We start from the raw sequence: 21666 nt of genomic DNA, 5'->3' as shown, positions 1-21666 counted from the left end.
GCCTCTGACATCCCCTCTATACTTTCCTCCAACCAGCTTAAAACTATGACCTCTCGTGTTAGTCATTTCTGCCCTGGGAAATAGTCTCTGGCTATCGACTCTATCTATGCTTCTCATTATCTTGTATACCTCAATTAGGTCCCCTCTTCTCCTCCTTTTCTCCAATGAAAAAAGTCCGAGCTCAGTCAACCTCTCCGCATAAGATAAGACCTCCAGTCCAGGCAGCATCCTAGTAAACCTTCTCTGAATCCTCTCCAAAGCATCCACATCTTTCTTATAATAGGGCGACCAGAACTGGACGCAGTATTCCATGTGTGGTCTAACCAAAGTTTTATAGAGCTACAACAAGTTCTCACAACTCTTAAACTCAATCCCCCATTAATGAAAGCCAAAACATCATATGCTTTTTTAACAACCCTGTCCACTTGGGTGGCCATTTTAAGGGATCTATGTACCTGCACACCAAGATCCCCCTGTTCCTCCACACTGCCAAGAATCCTATCCTTAATCCTGTACTCAGCTTTCAAATTGGACCTTCTAAAATGCATCACCTCGCATTTATCCAGGTTGAACTCCATCTGCCACCTCTCAGCCCATCTCTGCACCCTGTCAATGTCCCCCTGCAGCCTACAACAGCCCTCTATACTGTCAACGACACCTCCAACCTTTGTGTCATCTGCAAACTTGCTGGCCCATCCTTCAATCCCCTCATCCAAGTTATTTATAAAAATTACAAACAATACAGGCCCAAGGACAGAGCTGTGTGGAACACCACTCACCACAGACTTCCAGGCAGAATATTTTCCTTCTACTACCACTCGCTGTCTTCTGTTGGCCAGCCAATTCTGTATCCAGACAGCTATGTTCCCCTGCATCCCATTCCTCCTGACCTTCTGAATGAGCTGACCGTGGGGAACCTTATCAAATGCCTTGCTGAAGTCCATATACACCACATCCACAGCTCGACCCTCATCAACTGTTCTAGTCACATCCTCAAAGAACTCGATAAGGTTTGTGAGGCATGACCTGCCCCTCACAAAGCTGTGTTGACTGCATTTAATCAAGCCACGCTCTTCCAGATGGTCATAAATCCTATCCCTCAGAATCCTTTCTAACACCTTGGAGACGACAGACGTGAGACTTACTGGCCTGTAATTGCCAGGGATTTCCCTATTTCCTTCCTGAAGAGAGGAATTACATTTGCCTCTCTCCAGTCCTCAGGTACGACTCCAGTGGAGAGCAAGGATGAAAAGATCTTCGCAAGTGGCGAAGCAATTGCATTTCTCGTTTCCCAAAGCAGCCAAGGACAAATCTGGTCTAAAGACAGAAGCAAAAAACTCATTTAGGGCTTCCCTTACCTCCTCAGACTCCACGCACAAATTCCCTATGCTATCCCTGATCAGCCCTACTCTTTCTTTGACCATTCTCTTATTCCTCACATAAGTGTAAAATGCCTTTGTGTTCTCCCTAATCTGTTCTGCCAAGCCTTTCTCGTGCCCCCTCCTGGCTCTCCTCAGACCATTTTTAAGCTCCTTCCTCGCCTGCCTGTAATATGTGATCTATATGGACTTCAGTAAGGCGTTCGACAGGGTTACCCATGGGAGACTGATTAGCAAGGTTAGATCTCATGGAATACAGGGAGAACTAGCTGTTTGGATACAGAACTGGCTCAAAGGTGGTGGTGGAGGGTTGTTTTTCAGACTGGAGGCCTGTGATCAGTGGAGTGCCACAAGGATCGGTGCTGGGCCCTCTACTTTATGTCATTTACGTAAATGATTTGGATGCGAGCATAAGTTAGTCAGTTTGCAGATGACACCAAAATTAGAGGTGTAGTGGACAGCGAAGAGGGTTACTTCAGATTACAACAGGATCTTGACCAGATGGGCCAATGGGCTGAGAAGTGGCAGATGGAGTTTAATCAGATAAATGTGAGGTGCTGCATTTTGGGAAAGCAAATCTTAGCAGAACTTATACACTAAATGGTAAGGTCCTCGGGACTGTTGCTGAACAAAGAGACCTTGGAGTGCAGGTTCATAGCTCGTTGAAAGTGGATCACAGGTAGATAGATAGTGATGAAGGTGTTTGGTATGCTTTCCTTTATTGGTCAGAGTATTGAGTACAGGAGTTGGGTGGTCATGTTCGGCCACTGTTGGAATATTGCGTGCAATTCTGGTCTCCTTCCTATCAGAAAGATGTTGTGAAACTTGAAAGGGTTCAGAAAAGATTTCCAAGGATGTTGCCAGGGTTGGAGGATTTGAGCTGCAGGAAGAGGCTGAACAGGTTGGGGCTGATTTCCCTGGAGCGTCAGAGGCTGAGGGGTGACCTTATAGAGGTTTACAAAATGATGAGGGACATGGATAGGATAAATAGGCAAGTCTTTTCCCTGGGGTCGGGGAGACCAGAACTAGAGGGCATAGATTTAAAGTGAGAGGGGAAAGATATAAAAGAGACCTAAGGGGCAACATTTTTACACAGAGGGTGGTACGTGTATGGAATGAGCTGCCAGAGGATGTGGTGGAGGCTGGTACAATTGCAACATTTAAGAGGCATTTGGATGGGTATATGAATAGGAAGAGTTGGAGGGATATGGGCCGGGTGCTGGCAGGTGGGACTAGATTGGGTTGGGATATCTGGTCGGCATGGACAGGTTGGACCGAAGTGTCTGTTTCCACGCTGTACATCTCTATGACTCTATGAGCAGGTCAACTGAATTGGCCATGCTAAATTGCCCATAGTGTTAGGGACTTTAGTCAGAGGGAAATGGGTCTGGGTGGATTACTCTTCAGAGGGCTGGTGTGGACTTGATGGGCTGAAGGGTCTGTTTCCACACTGTAGGGAATCTATTCTTTAAAAAAAGTTAAAGCCATTACAGTTAAGTTTGCATCTGAACAGTATCACACTGGAAAATGGGTTCATGAAAAATCAGGACATTTAGGGTATTACAGCTCGGTACAAATGTGCAAGAGATTGAGGTTTGTACTTACCCATCAATCTGGTGAAAGAAGTCATTAACAGGTGTGAAACATGTCAAAAGGCAAACACATTTTACTTCTGATAAAGCCAACGGCACAAATCAAATGAGGAGATCAGCCAGCTCAAATCTGGTAGATTGACTATGTTGGCCCATCACCATTACAACAACAATTTCAATAACTTACTCTGAGTTAATATTAGTTTTCCCTACAATCAAAGTAAATCAGAGTAACACTACTAAGCGCTGAGAGCAGTTGATATCCTACTATGGCAAACCATCAGAAATATAATCAGATAATGGCTCACATTTTACAGGTTGACAGGTGCAACAATGGGCTGCAGAGAATGGGATCCATTTGATGTTCCACATTCCTTATTACCCTCCAGTAGCTAGCCTTGTAGAATGAACGAATGGGTTATTAAAACAACAAATTAAATTACTAACCCCCAATCATAGGTTACAGGGATGGCTCAAAGTGTTGCCACAGGCATTGCATAATCTGAATTATGCAATTCCCTGAAAGAAGTGACATCCATGAGTAGAATGTTTAAAGAAGTTGGCCAGTTACATCCTCCTACCTTTGCACAGGTGTGAAAGTGTAGGTAAACTACCCACACCATGCCTAAGCTTGGTGAGATACTTGTCCATGGACAGGGTGATACCTATTGGATATTGATAACAGCGCAGGAAGTACCAGAATGTATACAAAGGGAAATTAACAAAAAGTGAGTGAGTTGTCAAAGACCATAAACTGCTAAGATATGCTTTATTTGCAGAACCATGCAAATTTGTTATAGATGGATGCTGCTGTGGATGAATGAAAGTTGCTACATCATATGAGGATGGAGAGTAAACCTGACTTGCTGATTCCATCCCAGCCTTGACCATACATCACTGGTGGGATATATTTGAGGGTTGGTCCCCAAAGACCCACTGTGATCATTAATTTGATGATACACCCTATTCTTGTATTATTGATATTAACGATGACTATTTTCACTGTAGTTTTAATTTTCTGGTGTAGGTTACATTGTCTTATTCTCTTGCAACTCTCGCTGATTTGTATCACATTTGCAATTGAAACTATACACTGTCAAATATCATCAGGGGTGAATTGTATAAAATGGGCGAAAATTTATGATGTTATTCGACAGCTGCATGAGTAAGTCTTGTGATAAATGACTCACATTCCTGTGTGTGCCCAAGACAGCACAAACAACTTGTTTTCATGTACTTATGGTTTGTTACAATGTAAAAGATAGAGTATCATTCCAAATCATTGGACTTCCCCTTGGACTGAGAACATGAGTGGTGCAAGGAACGAACCTAAGCCTCCATACCAGCCATTGATCAGGGGTCCCCGATGGTCAGAAGGGTTTGAGACTTATTGCTCTTTTTTTATGTTCTTTTTCATTTTTTTGTTTATTTAATAAATGTTCATAGTTAAGTACATTTATGTTGTTGAGTGTTCGTTTAACTACATTTAACCAAATTCGAAGATTCATTTGGAAACACTTTGATTTAAAACAGTCCCCTTATCTAAATAAAGAAACAGTGGCATCGGAAGCAACCCAGAGAGGGGTGACTAGGTTGATCTGAGGCGAAAGAATTTTTCTTATGAGGAGAGATTAAATAGTTTGAGTCTAAACATTGGAGTTTAGAAGTTTGAGAAATGACCTATTGAAGCATATGGAGGTTTAAAAAGCTGAGAGGTTGTTTCTCCTTGTGTGACAGTCCACGACTACATGGTATGGTCTGAGGCCAAGAGTTCATTTAAGATAGAAATGAAGAGAAATTTCTTCTTTCTGAGGTAGTGAATCTGTTGAATTTTTACCATGGAGGGACATCAAAGCTGGATCATTAAGTATGTTCAAGGCTGAAATAGTTAGATCTTTAATCAGTAAGGGAATTAAAGAATATGGTGAAAAGGCAAGAAAGTGGAGTTGGCAAGTATCACCTATGAGCTTATTAAATAGTGGAATAGATTTGATGGGCGAAATAGCCCAACTCTGATCCTATATCTTAAGATCTTCATTTGTAATCAGTTTCAACAACACAATAATGAAAGCAGTCAGCCAATCTTTTCTAGGGCAAACTTGTTGTGCATGCTTGAGCAAATCAAAAAAAGATTTCTCAGCCTTGGGCTTGTGCACAGAATGGAAGATGGTCACATTTCCAAACTTATGCTAGAAGTAAGATAATCAATGCCAAGGGACCAGAACAGCACCCAAAGCTTTGATCCAAAGAAGCTGTGAAAAGAGACATGGAGATCCCCAGATCAATCATGACAAGTGGGAAACCCTATCTGATGATTGGCAAGACCAGCTGTGGGCAGAATTTTGCCACTGTCATGTGTGGTTTCAAGATTCCAGCCTTGCAAACAAGGGATCAGCCATTATCCTGCACCACCAACCAGGGATACCTTCATCTTTGGCAATTGTGACAGACTTTGCTTTTCTCGAAACTACTTGGTCAACAACCAAAATAACTGGAGCAGATGTACCCATCTCACATCACCTATATTCTAAGGCTGCTTTTGCATCTCTCATCTCTCACAGATGGAAGGATACCTCCAATTTGCTTCTGAGCATTTTTTTTAATTGAACAATCTGCTGCCTGTTCATTTCAATAGAAATGGTGTGAATTACTTAAAATAAGAACAGAATAGGACAGATATTTAATTATTAGAATTTATATTAAAGTTCACTCAACATCCCCATAAAAATATTGCTGCAAAATGGCAGAGATTATGCTACTTTATATTCAGCATTAAATTTGCTTTCAGCTTCTTGTAAATTCTTTACTCAAGTACAGGGCTATCAGAAACGATAAACATGAAAGTGGGTTTATAAGCGATTATCTCTTTGTTAAACAGCCACGGTGAAATAAACATGTTATAGTAACATATTGCCAGTACTAGGTAGCTGTTCTTTGCATGTATCAGACAGTGACAAAGTATTAGATGCAAGTAGTCAAATATGTTTTTTTCTGGTTTCCTTTTAATGAGTGATAATTTTTTTGGCCCGAGGTTACAGCATGGTTGTTTTCCTTTCAATTTGCCACTTCAGATTAATTCCTCTAAAACTAAATCTTTCAGAATTATTTGAAATACACATTGTAATAGCATTATATAAACAACATGGTTTGTAAATGTGTGGCTAGGTGCTGCTCCCCTTCCCTGTGAATCAAAAACAGGAATTATATCGAATAGCCAGTGATCATTTTATTTAACTGAAGAAAAATCTATCTTATTGAGAAATGGTTAAAATAAAAAAAAGCTTGCACATAGATTACTGAAAGAAAATTCTTATTTTAGCACAATAATTTTTCATGAAACATGACATTTCAAACATTTGCTTTCTTGAAGGTACTTTGTCAAGATAGTGAAGAAGAATTGTTCTGATTGCAATGTCTAGCAATATTGTCAGTGATTCATCAGGATGTAGCCAGTTCAGTCTTTTTAGATAAATCTTAAATATGTTCAATTTCTCTAGAAACAGTGACTACCCAAAGTATCATGATTATGTCTACACTGTCATACGTACAACAATCAGAGAGATGACTTCCTTTTTTGCTATATTAAATCCATCTCCCCAGTCAAATCCATACTTGCTGTTAATCCTGTCCTCAATCTTACTTTTTGGCATAGAACTCAAGATAGTGAGCAGGAATAGTTACTAGAATTTTAGATAATTTTTGCCTGCCTTTGTCTAGAAATATGAAAATAATTTTAGCCTACAAGCAAAAAGCACTGAGGAGTAGAACAATAAATATGATTCTGCAAACAAATAAATCTAATTCAGTAGTCACATATTTACGAACTAAAACCACTGGATTGAAATATTCTGTTGCCTAATCACTGACAATAATCAAATCAGAGAAGTTGAATTAAATTACAAAGACAAGCGGGAAACCATCAACAAATTCTGGCATAATTAAAAGTCAAACTGCATACTTAAAAAAGAGACTTCCTGCCTTCAAAAATTGCAAACGACTGAAAGCAGCAGGATTGGTGACATTATGTTGTTTCAACCAAAAACAAAACTTCCTGCCTGTATGTTTGGCAGGATTAAAATTAGTAAAGTCTGCTTGTTCAGATTTACAGTCTGTTAGCTCGTAGATTCAAATTTCCCAAGGTCCAAGTAGTTGCAATGACTGAGAAGGTGACTAAGAGTAAAGGAAATTTTACATTCACTAATTTAACTACCACAAACATTAGCAACATTACTGCATGTTGTCCAGAAAGTTCCAATTCTGATAGAAAGTCCACCCAAGCCAAACAACAATATTTATGCACCTCTGAAAGCTATTAATTAAGCACAGAGTAGGAATTGAGCCTGTGTCTTAATTGCTCAGTGCCACAAAATGCAGTGCATTCAGTCACTGTGTTTTGGCTCCTACAATATTATTTTGATATGTTTTTCTGGCTTTGTAATGAAAACAACATATTTTCACTATTCTTATAGAAGTGTAGGATACTGCACAAGGAACTTAACTTACAAATTGCATCCTTCCAGCCCAGGTCAGTAGTAGCCAAGCAAAGTGGCCTTAAATTTGAAGCCTCAGCCTTATTTCCCTTGAATCAGCAAGCAGTGTGTACGAAATAGGCATTTAAATGAGGTTCATCAGTATTAGGTTGCCAGAGAGGTAAGATTGAGGTGAATTTAATTATTGAAGAATACAGAAATCTATATTATTTTTACAAGGACATGGTCCTAAGGATTTAGGAAAAAGCTGCAAGGAGAAGGTGAACAATAACCTTTTTTAATTTAGCAAGTGACAATGATTATGTTGTCCTGATGCTGTCCATGAGGTTAATGAAACCAGAAATGATCCATGATTTCAAAATCAATTAAAGGAAATAAACTTACAAGGTTACAGGGATGGAACAAGGGAACTGTTCCAACTGGATAAAATGGATTCAAAAGGCCAAATAGCCTGCTGTGAATATCTCTATCACTCAGTGGCTTGGAGGAGAATTACTAATCCTTATGCCCCAAGAAATTATCTGTTTGGCTTTTACACTTCTATCAAACATGGAACTGATCAGAATTTGTGCTGAGAATGTCCAGACTATTTCCAACCAATAATGACCACTGGGGTTTTAACTACAGCATAGAATGCTGATTGATCTTATTGTTATTGTGATGTGCTGAATGAACCAATTGCTTTCAGTCCCTACTCCAAACTTCATTCTCTAACTGCTGACCTCCTGGTATTCCTGGCAACAACTTGAAATTAAGCCAAACTGTTTGCTACCTTTGTGTCACATTTAATTCTGAGATGAGCTTAGACCAAATATTTCCATCGCCGTGGCATTACCCAATTTCATTCCTGCCTCAGCACATCTGTTGCCGAAACTCGCATTCATGCATCCAATAACTCCAGATGTGAGTACTCCAATGCATACATAACTGGTCTCCCATGGGACTTGCAAATCTCCAATTTTAATTGCTCCAATATAAATGGCTATGATTTCAGTTCCCTGGACATGAAGCTCTGGAATTCTCTTCCTATACCTTCGCACGTCTCTATCTCACTTTCCTTTAGGATACTCCTCAATATCTACTTCTTGACCAGGCTTTTGGTCACTTGACATAATATCTCCTTATGTTCTTCTATGTAATATTTTGCTTTATAATGTTCCTGTTAAGCATCTTGAGAAATTTCATTTTACATTGAACATTGTACATAATCATGTTCTGTTCTTGCTTGTGCTATGGTTGCAAGGATCTAAAAATAGAACCTTTCAAATCCAACTTGAAGATCTAATGAAACCTACCAGTTTTGAATTAGAATAAGTCTAATTGAACTGAGAAGTATAGCAAGAAATAGATTGCTAAAACTGATATATACCATAACTCGTTGTCGTGCCAACTATTAAATTTCCCTCTTCCATTAAGTTTTCAGGGCTGTTGATTCATTCATTTTCCCAATTAGATGAACAGAGATTGAGTCACTACCAGACTTTCACTCTTCCCACCACTCACCTCCGCTACATCAGTTAGACTTCAAATGCAACCTATCTAAATATCACAAATGAAGTATAGTATCCTCTGTAAAAATGTGAAAAATGTTTTCATTTGTCTACTGATAGATTGCAGCCAATCAGTACCATGGCTGCTTCTATTATTACTGGCAACCAAAATTAGGTATCAAATAAAATATTCAATTGGCAAAGAACATTTTTTTGTTCATAGAATTAAGGCTGGTTTATTGCCCATCCCTAATTGCCCAGTTAGCACATTGCCCAGACCCAATAAGGACAGCAGTTTCCTTCCCTAAAGGAACTTGTTTAGTAAAAACAATAATATTCCATTTGCACCTCCCTCAAAAATGTACAAGAATGGAAAAGTGAACTATGCAATCTCAAATTTAGATTGCTATATATCAATTGGAATAGTTTCACTTTTGCAGTTTATGATATAATTTTTGTGCATTGCTTGTTTCATAGGAAATAGACATCGTCGGCTGGCCAGCATTTATTGTCCATCGCTAGTTGTTCTTGAGAAGGTGTGGTCAGCTGTCTTCATGAACTGTTACAGTCCACATGCTGTAGATTGACTTTCCTTAGGAAGGGAATTCCATAATTTTGACCCAGCAATAGTGAAAGAAAGCAATATATTTTCAAGTCAGGTTGGTGATTGGCTTGGAGGGGAACTTGAAGGTGCTGGTATTCCCATATATCTGCTGCCCGTGTCTTTCTAGATGGAAGTAGTCATGGATTTGGAAAGTCCTATCTAAAGATCTTTGGTGAATTTATGGACGTACGTGGAATAGCGTAGGTTAGATGGGCTTCAGATTGGTATGACAGGTCGGCGCAACATTGAGGGCTGAAGGGCGTGTACTGCGTTGTAATGTTCTATGTTCTATCCTGTAGATTTTACACCCAGCTGCTACTGAGCATCGGTAATGGAGGGAGTGGATGTTTGTGGATGTGGTGTCAATAAATCAGGCTGCTTTGTCCTGGATGGTGTCAAGCTTCTTAAGTATTTTAGAGCTGTACCCGTCCAGGCAAGTAGAGAATTATCCATCACACTCCTGACTTGTGCCTTGTAGATGGTGCACAGGTTTTGGGGATTCAGGAGGTGAGTTACTACTATGGTATTCCTAGCCTCTGACCTGTTCTTGTAGCTACTGCGATTATGTGGTGAGTCCAGTTGAATTTCTGGTCAATGTTGATAGTGGATGATTCAGTGATGGTAACACATTGAATGTCAAGAGGCAATGAATAGTTTATTGGAGATAATCATTGTCTGGCATTTTTATGTAGTGGATGTTACTTGCCATTTGTCAGCTCAACCATGGAAATAATCCAGATATTGTGCATTTGAACATGGACTGCTTCTGAGTATCTGAGGAGTCATGAATGGTGCTGAAGCTGGTGCAATGATCAATGAATCTCCGCACTTCTAACCTTATGATGGAGGGAAGATCATTGATAATGCAGATGAAAATGGTTTGACCTAGGATACTATTCTGAGGAACTCCTGCAGAGATGTTGTGGAGCTGAGATGACTGACCTCCAACAACCACAACGATCTTCCAATGAAAATCCTAGAGCTTTTCCCCACCAATATCCATGATTCCAGTTTTCTAAGGGTCATTGAAGCCACACTCAGTCAAATGAGGCCTTGATTCAAGAGCTAGGAGAAAGTGAGGACTGCAGATGCTGGAGATCAGAGTCAAGAGTGTGGTGCTGGAAAAGCACACCAGGTCATGCAGCATCCAAGGAGCAGGAGAATCAACATTTCGGGCATACGCCCTTCATCAGAAATATCAAGAGCTGTCACTCTCACTTCACCTGTGGAATTCAGCTCTTTTGTCCATGTTTGAACCAAGGCTGTAATGAGGGCAGGAATCGAGTGGCCTTGGCAGAATCCAAATTGAGCATTGCTGAGCAGGTTATTGCTGAGCAGGTGTTGCTCGATAGCACTCTTGATGTCACCTTCCATCACTTTACTGATGATCGAGAGCAGACTGATGGGGCAATAATTGGCCAATTTGATTTGACCTGCTTTTTATGTACGGGACATACTTGCACAATTTTCCATACTGCTGGATAGATACCAGTTTTGTAAATGTGCTGAAAGAGCTTGGCTAGGGGAGTGGCAAGTTCTGGAGCACAATCTTCAGGGCCCATAGCCTTTGCAGTATCCAGCGCCTGCAAATGCATCTTGGTAACCCATACCATGAATTGAATTGGTTGAAGACTGATACCTGTCCAATGCTGTGGACCACTGGAGGAGGCTGAGATGGATCATCCATTTGGCACTTCTGACTGAAGGTTGTTCTGATGCTTCAGTCTTATCTTTTGCACTTTATCTTACGTCTTTCATCTTTGAGGACAGGAATATTTGGGGACTTTTTCATCTTTGAGGATAGGAATATTTGGGGACCCTCCTCCTCCTCCATTGAGTTGTTAATTGTCTGACATCATTTATGACTGGATGCAGCAGGATTGTAGAGCTTAGGTATAATCCATTGGATTGGGATAGGACATAGAAAATTGAACTTAGAACGGTACAGCAAAGTACAGGCGCTTTGGCCCTCAATGTTGTGTAGCCTTTTATCCTACTCTAAGATCAGACTAACTCTTCATTGTGCTATCTTCTGAGTACCTATCCAAGAGTCGCTTAAATATCCCTAATGTATCTGACTCTACTACCACTGCTGGAAGTGCATTCCACGTACTCTCCATTCTCTGTGTAAAGAACGTATCTCTGACATCTCCCCTAAACCTTCTTCCAACTACCTTGAAATTATGCCAGCTCGTGATAAGCATTTCCACCATGGGGAAAAAGTCTTTAGCTATCTACTCTACCGATGCCTCTCAAAATCCTGTACACTTCTATCAAGTCACCTCTCATCCTTCTTTGCTCCAATGAGAAAAGCCCTAGCTCCCTCAACCTTTCTTCATAAGACATGCCCTCCAGTCCAGGCAGCATCCTGGTAAATCTCCTCTGCACCCTCTCTAAAGCTTGCACATCTTTTCAGTAATGAGACGAACTTAACTGAATACAATATTCCACATGTGGTCCAACCAGGACTTTATAGAACTGTAGCATAACTTTGCGGCTCTTAAACACAATTCTCCAACTAATGAAAGCCAACACACCATATCCCTTCTTAACAACCCTATCAACTTGAGTGGCATCTTTGAGGGATCAATGGGCACGGACCCCAAGATCCCTCTGTTCCTCCAAGAACTGCCAAGAATCCTGCCTTTAACCCTATGTTCTGCATTCAAATGCAACCTTCCAAAGTGAATGACTTCACACTTTTCCAGGTTGAACTCCATCTGCCACATCTCAACAAGTTCTGCATCCTATCAATGTCCCGTTGCAACCTACAACAGCCCTCCACACTATCCACAACTCCACCAACCTTCGTGTCATCAGCAAACTTATTAACCTACCCTTCCACTTCCTCATCCATGTCATTTATAAAAATCACTAAGAGCAGAGGTCCCAGAACCATTCCCTACAGAATGCCACAGGGCCCCAAGATCCAGGTGGATACTTTCCATCAACCACCACCCTCTGTCTTCTATGAGTCTGCCAATTCTATATCCAGACAGACAGATTTCAATGTATCCTATGCTTCCTTACTTTCTGAATGAGCCTACCTTGGGAAACCTTATCAAACGCCTTGCTAAAATCCATTTACACCACATTCATTGCTCTATCTTCATCATTGTGTTTTGTCACATCCTCAAAGAATTCAATAAGGTTTGTGAGGCATGACCTACCCCACACAAAACCATGCTGACTATCTCTAATCAAACTATGGTTTTCCAAGTAATCATAAATCCTGTCCCTCAGGATCCTCTCCAATACTTTGCCCAACACTGACGTAAGACTGACTGATCTGTAATCCCCAGGTTAGCCCTATTTGCTTTCTTGAACAAGGGAATAACATTTGCCACCCTCCAAACATCTAGCACTACTCCAGAGGATGCAAAGATCATCATGCAGTAATCTTTTCCCTTGCTTCCTGTAGAAACCTAGAGTATATCACATTTGGCCCAGGGGATTTATCTATCTTTATATTTTTCAAAATTTTTAGCACATCTTCCTTCCTAACATCAAACTGTTCGAGCATATCAGTCTGTTTCACGCTGTCCTTGGAAAAGTCAAGTCCCTCTCATGAGTGAATACTGAAGCAAAGTATTCATTAAGGACCTCCCCGATTTCCTTTGATTCCAGGCGCAAGTTCCCTCCACTATCCCTGATCGGCCTTACCATCACTCTGGCCAATCCTTTGTTCCTCACATAAGTGTAGAAGGCAATGGGTTTTCCTTAATCCTACCCACTAAGGCTGTTTCATCCTTGCCTCCTCAACCTTCAGTAAGCTTCCTTCTTCCTCTTGATCAGATGTTCCACATCCCTTGTCACCCAAGGCTCTTTCAACCTGCCATCCCTTCCTTCTCTCAGTGGGGCAAACCTGTCCAGCACTATCAGCAAATGCTTCCTAAACAACTTGCTGTTGTCATTCCTTAAGTTGCTTCACTCATTTTACATAGCACTGCGTTGTGAATCTTCAAATGCATACTGGCTTTGCCTTGCTCTGGGTTTCAAATAAATCAAATTGGGAGGCTAAATGCTAGCCTGTCTCTTTAAAAATTATAAATATATTGAGCTATATAGACGTTAGTAGACATCAGTGTGAATTGTAAAACCGCTAAAATTGAAGGACTTTAAAGTGCGATTTTTGGTGGGCGAAAGCAATCTTCATGATTATAATTGTTCCTGCGATATCTGTTAGCATTTTAGCCGTTTGCTTTATGAATATAATATAACTTATTTCTAAAACAACTATCCTCAAATAGTACCTTTTCCGTGTTGGCGCCCGCTTCCTCACAAAACCGCAGCAATTTCAGCAAGTGATCCAGGCAGCTTGTAGCCAGGCTAGTAACCAGGGCTGGCAAGGGTCACAGTTGAATGAAACAAGGATTACGGTCTAGATTGGGAATTTCATTAAACTTTCCAGATCGGTTACGTCTCTCTGCTTTCCAATTGACCAACTGTACAAGAGCTTTGCAAAATCTTTCCCTGCACTCCTCTCGTAACGATAGTGATACTATTTGAAAAGTTCGAAAACAGCGGTGTAAGTCCTCTGACCTGTGTGTGCCACACTCAAGTGAAGGCTAAATTCGCTTCAGTCGGGGTCCTTCCCTGTGCTTGCTGCTTCCGCAAAAAGGGTATGGAGGATCTCCCCGGAAATCTGCTCAGAAAATGATTGGTTGGTCCGTACACAGTTACGGATTAAAAAGCGATTAAAACTTGACGGAGTCACTCTTCATTCTAGAAAATCGAAAGCATATTTTCACAACAGTCGCTCTGGCAACTTCCCCGATGTATTACGCGTGCGTTTTTAAAAAACTTTTAAACTTTCACTCGTAATTATCTAAAGTCTGGCAATTTTGGTTAGATTAGATTCCCTACAGTGTGGTAAAGGCCCTTCGGCCCAACAAGTCAACACTGACCTTCCGAAGAGTAACCCGCCCAGACCATTTCCCTCTGACTAATGCACCTAACACTATGGGCAATTTAGCATGGCCAATTCACCTGACCTGCACATCTTTAGACTGTGGGAGGAAACCGGAGCACCTGGAGGAAACCCATACAGACACAGGGAGAATGTGCAAACTCCAGTTCTAAAGCTGAAGTGACCATTGACGTAGCTCCCTATGGATTTTAATTACAAAATCGTAGCATTTCAATTAAGTAAAATCCCGTTGGACTGAGAATTCTTGAGCTCAGGTGTTGGAGAGCTAGAGAAGTTAGCGTTACACGATGTCCATGGATGGGTGAGCATCCCCGAAATATGCCGACCGAGTGCTGGATAACAATGATCAGGTGGTACTGCATCATAAAACATACCTCAGTAATAGTTTCATCTTTTCGTCATGAGTGATTTTTGGCGATCTTCTCGACAATCATTATAGTGGCCAGGTGTCAGCACACAGGTGCGGTTAAAATATAAAGCGAACTTGGTTTAAGGCTTTCAAATAGAGTCCAGCTTCAATGAACTCAGTTGCCAAAACATATCTTTCTAAATAAGTAAAATTAAATCCACTTAATATAAAATGCGTCCATTTGCTTGAAAGATCTTCGCACTAAATATGCTGTTACCTATATGCATGAATGCATTCCTGCTTTGAGTCTGGTGATATTCCCAAATATAACAAGACCAAAGTAACTGATTGGACTTTCGATATTTTTAATTTGTAATCTGATTTTAAAAGAAAAATCTAACGCATGCACATACGATCCTTTTAAACCGCATAAACTCTGATGTTCATGAACACCGAGTGATAATCCGAAGTGACGCGCCTGTCTCACTTGTTGCTTTTCCATAGTTTTCTACATTGGTCTGAGAGAGGCCGCTGTTGTGGGGGGGGGGGGGGGGGAGGATGGTATCGGAATGTGAATGTCTCATTTTACACAGTTTGTGGAAAAAAAACTGGAGTTATCAATCATCCCTCATTTATATATCCACACTTGTTTTCCAGCTAGATCCTGCAGTATATTTGTCCCGTAGGTGGCAAATGTGTCATCAAAAATCCTGGTGTTCTGCGTCATGGGACTTTGCAGGCAACTGGATTGTTGCTTCTTGTAATAGCGTAGTTTCCATCCCGACCGCTATAACTGTTAGCAACCTGACCTCATGGATAAGGGATTGACAAGTATCCACAGTGACCCGCCCTTATTTAAAGGCGTGCGGGCGCGTCGGGTATCAGTAGCCTGGTGAACTGTTTGTTATAACTGCAGGGTATTTGTCTGTTTGCTAGGTCGTCTCCGGAGATCGACGCATTCCGCTATAAATACCAGCTGAAGTCTGCAAGAGGCGGAAAAGCCACGTCCAGCTTCAGACCAGTTTCATTTTCAGAGAGGCTACAACAGAGGTAAGGCAAGATAGTATGTCTTCTGAGACTCGCCTTTGTGTTTATGGCACAAATACAACTTCGAAAATTCACTGCAACTGCAATATTCTGTGGTTGTATTGTTTCGATTTAAATAACTTCACGCAATATTTGATCCTTTAGCGTGGCGAATGTAGTGCATTCGGAGTGAAGAACGCTTTCGAAATGAACTCTTCCGATTGAGATGGCGAGGGGAGGAATGAAATGAAAACTGAATTTTCATGCTTTGCTAATCTCCTATTTTGCAATGTATTTACGTTTGACGGATTGTGTTGCTGCGGAATAGTTGTCTAAGTGTCTTATTCTATTACAGTCACATATAATTGGCGGATCCTAAAAAATTGTTTTGAATATAGTTTGTACTGGGGGGGGGGGGGGAGGTGTGGTTGGGGGAGGTGGCGGTCTGGCCGATTAACCGAACCTCTCCTGATAACATATGGCGAATGGTTTCGGCCGTAACGTTAACTTTCCTGCTTGTCGGATGCTATCTGAACTGCTGTGCTCTTCAAGCTTCACATCTATTGACTCTGACTTCCAGCATATGCAGCCCTTACTGTCTCATCTCCCAATAAATATCTTCATTTTACAAAATGGCTCTTTGTGGGTTTACTTCTATAAAAGCTGGAATATTTATGTAACTTATAGATAGAATAGAAAATATTCCAAACCGTCATTTTTTTTATTGACGCGATGGGAAGGTCTGAAATGTGTTTGAACCAACGCAGAATGAAGTTTAAAGTTTGAAGGCACGCGTTTGAGTATTTCCACTAAGTATATTTTGTTTTCTGTCCTATATTTGCAGCTCATGGCGGTACTGTGGAAGTGCCATTGCCTGGTGTTGGCCTTGTGTGCCTCCTTGATGGGGGTCGGGGCAGACTGCGACCAGGACTGTGCTTACTGCGCCTACCAATTGGCCGGTCATTTGACAGAGTTTAACCCGCTGGTAAGTTTAAACTGCCCCGCCACCCTCACCGCTTCAGCAACCCCGTGTGTGATAGCCGAATTCTAATATGAAGTTTATGTTATCGACCAAAACCTGGTTACAGAAGGTCGTTTGCGTCCGTGTAGCCAAAGAATGGACATGTAGGGTCTCATGTACCAGTACTTAGATTTTGGCAAATCCAATGACTGATTTCCACATTTACACTCTCGTTTGATTTAACAAAGTGATGTATTTGTAACGGTAGCGCTTTCTGCATTAGCAGTGAAGGGTGCTTGAAAGGGAGGTGGGTAAACTCTGCGCGAAAGCGTACGTGAAGAATGCCTGTATATCTCATGATTCGGAGATGCCGGTGTTGGACTGGGGTGTACAAAGTTAAAAATCACACAACATCAGGCCTTCATCAGGTGAATGTGGAGGGCTCGATCGTAACACAGAATTTATAGCAAAAATTTGCAGTGTAAATTCACACTGCAAATTTTTGCTATAAATTCTGTGTTATGATCGAGCCCTCCACTATCACCTAATGAAGGAGCATCACTCCGAAAGCTAGTGTGCTTCCAATTAAACCTGTTGGACTATGACCTGATGTTGTGTGATTTTTAACTCTGTATATCTCAAGGTGAGATGGAAAAGGAACTTTAAATATACCACCACAAACAATGAGAGAGAAAGCTACGATTCTGTAAAGTTGTTAATCACAGCTATTACTTTGTCACAATAATGATAAGGATATAATGATTAAACACCCCGCTGCATTTCTGATACCAAAGACAAAAGCTCAAAGTCTCTAAAGGCACTAGGAACAGAACTGGACGCTTTCTAAAGTTCCAGGAGCGCCAACTATCGCGGACTGTGGCTATTTGCAGCAAGTTTACCGTGGAATGCCACGCAGTTCAGCCTTCCACAAGGAGGACTCCAGGCAAATATTACATTTCGATTTCCTCCTCATAATAATCAACAGCATCGGTCCGCAAGAATTAAAAAAAACACTTACGCACTGAAACTAAACATTGCGCGTTGGTCTTTAATAATCGATTCGGTATTTTTTGTTCCCGTACTTTTTCGTAAAGACTAGGAAATAAATACAACCAACCCTTCGATAATCTGATTTGGCCTCAATCCAGTTTCCCCGTAGACCTTGGCGGGATTTCATTTTGCTCCAGGCCAAATACTACTAATTGACTAGTTTTGGAGAAAAGCTGTAATGCAATCTCGAATATTGTAGATATCCTCTACAGTGCAAGTGATGGGCGTGTTTTAAAATAAGACAATGGACATCTAAATTCAGTGAAAAATCGTTGGGTGGTGTATTAGAAGTGTTTAGAATACGGAGTCGCAATGTATGAGCGGCGGTGTGCCCCACGGTGTAGATGCTGGGGCTATGCTCATTCTCCTGAAGAAGGGCTCATGCGCGAAACGTCGATTCTCCTGTTCCTTGGATGCTGCCTGACCTGCTGCGCTTTTCCAGCAACACATTTTCAGCTATGTTCATCCTCAGCTATTTTACCAGGAACGCTTGGGGTAGACCCGCCGTCATTGGACTTAGTGTTCACAAATAGCTCTCAACAAATCAATGGTGTAATACCAGAAGATGATGTAAGTTAACAAATAATTTAATTTAGCGTGGTTTTCCGAACGCTGTGGAAGGTTTATGAAATTTAGTATAATTATATTTATATGTTTCACCTGAAAGCAGAAGACCTTGGAAACCTACCAACAGAGTGCAAGAAATGTGGTAGGTTATAAACTATAGGATAAAATAAAGAGCTGTGCGTGCTGGAGAACTAAACCACGCGGAAATTATGGGGAAATTCAGATCTGGCAGCATCTGTGGAGGGAAAGTAGAGTTAACATTTTGAGTTCAGTGACCCTTCTCCAGCATTTTTTTTGGTTTTGTGTGTAAAATATAAGAATTGTCGTAATTGTCTACTAACCATGCATACTGGAAAGTAACATTTTTCAGGAAGTGGTGTTGGAAGGCAACCTGGCCACAATCATCACCGTGGAAATCATCAGTTTCTTAAAAAAAATTGCAACCAACTGTTTGCCGTGTCAATCCGAAGTCCTCTGGCTTGCTGTCACATTTCTCAGTTGCGAAAGTGTATCAGAAAAAGACCGAGCGATCGGTGCACTGTAAGTCTTATCAGGGTTACACATTTAAATAACACTAGGAGAATGATGTCTGGAAATCGAATACTGTATAAATACATCCGATTCATTAGAAAACGCAAGTTTCATTTTTTGTCGTATATGATGTAGTGAGCATTAAAAGACCAACCACTACATTGTAGAGATGGGTAATAAATGTCGATCAGGCCGGGGAGGAGGTGAATTTCCCTGAGATGACAACAATATTCATAGGTAAATACCGTTCAATGCCTCGACTCGATTCTTAGACTGAATATGGTTCCATAAATATGTGGGATACATTCGGCAATAGAGGAAACCAACTTGGTTAAACAATGTGTGTTCAGAATCCTGTTGTGTGCAGTTGTCTCACCTTTACAATGTGAAAAGACTTCCAACCAAACAAAGTTATTTTACAAAAGTTCACCCATTCATGTAACAGAATATGATGAACATTACTATATCAATAACAGTTCGCCAAATGTCATTTATCTTGATTAAAACTGAAAGTACTACGGATGATGGAAATCAGAAACAAAAACAGAAATTGTTGGAAAAGCAAAATCAGAGTTAAATTTCTGGGTCCAATTACCCTTCCTCAGAACTAATGGTAGCTCAGGAAAGAGTTGTTTCTTTATGCGGTGGGGGGGGTTAAGGAGTAAACAATAGGTGGAGATTAGAGCCCAAGGAGAGAGAACAAAGGAGTTGATAATAATTAGCCTAAGAGAATGAATAGCTGCTAATGGGAACCATTAGTTACTAACAATGGGTTGTTTGTGAAGTAGACCATGTGATAACGCCTGGTGTGTTGGATTTGAGGTAAGGACATGGAAGGAGGTGCCTCAACCCATAAATTGTTGAACTCAATATTGAGTCCAGAAGTTGCAGAGTCCCCAAGTGAAAAATGAGGTGTTGTTCTTCCAGTTGAGCTAAGCTGCAGCATTGCAGCAAGCCTGAGACAGATTTTGGCCAGGGTACACGGTGGTGTGTTGAAGTCATTAGTAATTCTCTGAAATTAATCATTGACTACTCCTTTGTCTGTCCATCTGTTTTTCCCTTGCTTCTTGGGCTCTTGCTCCATCTATCGTTTATTCCTTACCACTCCTCCTACAATTCTGCATTAAAAAAACAACTTTTTTCCTAGCTACCATTAGTTCTGAGGAAGAGTTACTCAAAATGAAATGATAACTTTGATCTCTCTCCACAGACACAGCCAAATGTGCTGAGTATTCCCCACAATTTCTGGGTTTTTTTTGTTTTTTTTTTCAACTGATTCAAGATAAACGACAAAGAGGAACATTATAATTAATCAAGAGTGGAAACATACACATTGTGGATCCCTTAGCAGTCCCCATGGTAAGCCAACCTGTTTGAGGCCTGCACATCTGCAATTTCAATGACAAAAAGAAGCTCTTCTTGTAAAGGATTCTCTGTATGAACAATGGCCAAATTGAAAACCGGCTTTATGCCGAGCATTGAAGATAACTATTGGCCATTCATGATGATGGTACTGAGGCAACGTCTGCCAATTGTGCATAATGAGTTTATTGTTTCTAGATGAGGTCCAGTTCACAGTTCTTTATTGTTATCTTAATTTTCTCATTAGTGGTCAACTTCTTGGTTTTAAATAATTGCATCTGCATTGGGGAGAGGGGGACTGTAAGAAATCATGTCTAGAAATTAAGTTCAATTTTCAGAATCATCTTAGCTAAAGGGTAATTATTTACTTAACTTATAAACATTTAAATTGAGAGTGTGGTGCTGGAAAAAGCACAGCAGGTCAGGCATCATCCGTCGAGCAGGAAAATCGACATTTCGGGTAAAAGGAACGATGTTCCTGCTCCTCAGATGCTGCCTGACCTGCTGTGCTTTTCCAGTACCACACTCTAGATTCTAATCTCCAGCATCTGCATAACTCACTTTTGTTGTACAAACATTTAATTCATGGCTAACAGCACCTTACCCAATTATAAGGAAGTTACGTATATGGCAAGCCATTGTCATGTGATGTTTATTACTGAAGCTGCACCATTGAAAAATTACATTTCAGTACTGTAAACTCATTAACTTTCTCTCTGATAGAGATATGATATTTGTGATTTTTAGGATGAAAGATTTTAGTATTAGGATATGAACTATCTTGCAGTAATCAAGCTTAAGTCATATCTAATTAGATAATACCTAACCATAGAAAGAAGTACCCGCCACTGAAACGGTGCAGCATCTTTTCTCTTTATTCCCATCCTTATCAGAGTCCTTTTTTTAGATTTAGATTAGATTACTTACAGTGTGGAAACAGGCCCTTCGGCCCAACAAGTCCACACCGCCCCGCCGAAGCGCAACCCACCCATACCCCTACATTTACCCCTTACCTAACACTACGGGCAATTTAGCATGGCCAATTCACCTGACCTGCACATTTTTGGACTGTGGGAGGAAACCGGAGCACCCGGAGGAAACCCACGCAGACACGGGGAGAACGTGCAAACTCCACACGAACAGTCACCCAAGACTGGAATCGAACCTTTGGCCTCACAGCGCCAAAGACCCGGGTTCAATTCCCGCCTGAGGCGACTGACTGTGTGGAGTTTGCACGTTCTCCCCGTGTCTGCGTGGGTTTCCTCCGGGTGCTCCGGTTTCCTCCCACAGTGCAAAGATGTGCGGGTCAGGTGAATTGGCCATGCTAAATTGCCC

At 41.0% G+C, this 21666-nt stretch overlaps 1 protein-coding gene and 1 long non-coding RNA gene across 2 annotated transcripts in view; one reads left to right on the top strand and one right to left on the bottom strand.

Moving 5' to 3' along the window:
- The window catches only part of LOC122549567, a 91248-nt gene extending 76085 nt beyond the window's left edge, over positions 1-15163 (bottom strand). The window contains exons 1-2 of the long non-coding RNA XR_006311580.1: positions 14860-15163; positions 13809-14280 (exon numbers count right to left, since the gene is read on the bottom strand). This is a non-coding gene — a long non-coding RNA (uncharacterized LOC122549567). The remainder of the gene's footprint in view (positions 1-13808; positions 14281-14859) is intronic.
- A 513-nt stretch (positions 15164-15676) lies between these two features.
- Positions 15677-21666, top strand: part of penkb (proenkephalin b) — a 12000-nt gene continuing 6010 nt past the window's right edge. The window contains exons 1-2 of the mRNA XM_043688396.1: positions 15677-15884; positions 16705-16845. Coding sequence (XP_043544331.1) covers positions 16708-16845 — 138 coding nt within the window. The 5' untranslated portion in view covers positions 15677-15884; positions 16705-16707. The remainder of the gene's footprint in view (positions 15885-16704; positions 16846-21666) is intronic.

Source organism: Chiloscyllium plagiosum, chromosome 4 (assembly GCF_004010195.1).
Source record: "Chiloscyllium plagiosum isolate BGI_BamShark_2017 chromosome 4, ASM401019v2, whole genome shotgun sequence".
NCBI lineage: Eukaryota > Metazoa > Chordata > Chondrichthyes > Orectolobiformes > Hemiscylliidae > Chiloscyllium > Chiloscyllium plagiosum.
This window is presented reverse-complemented; position numbering and strand designations above follow the sequence as displayed.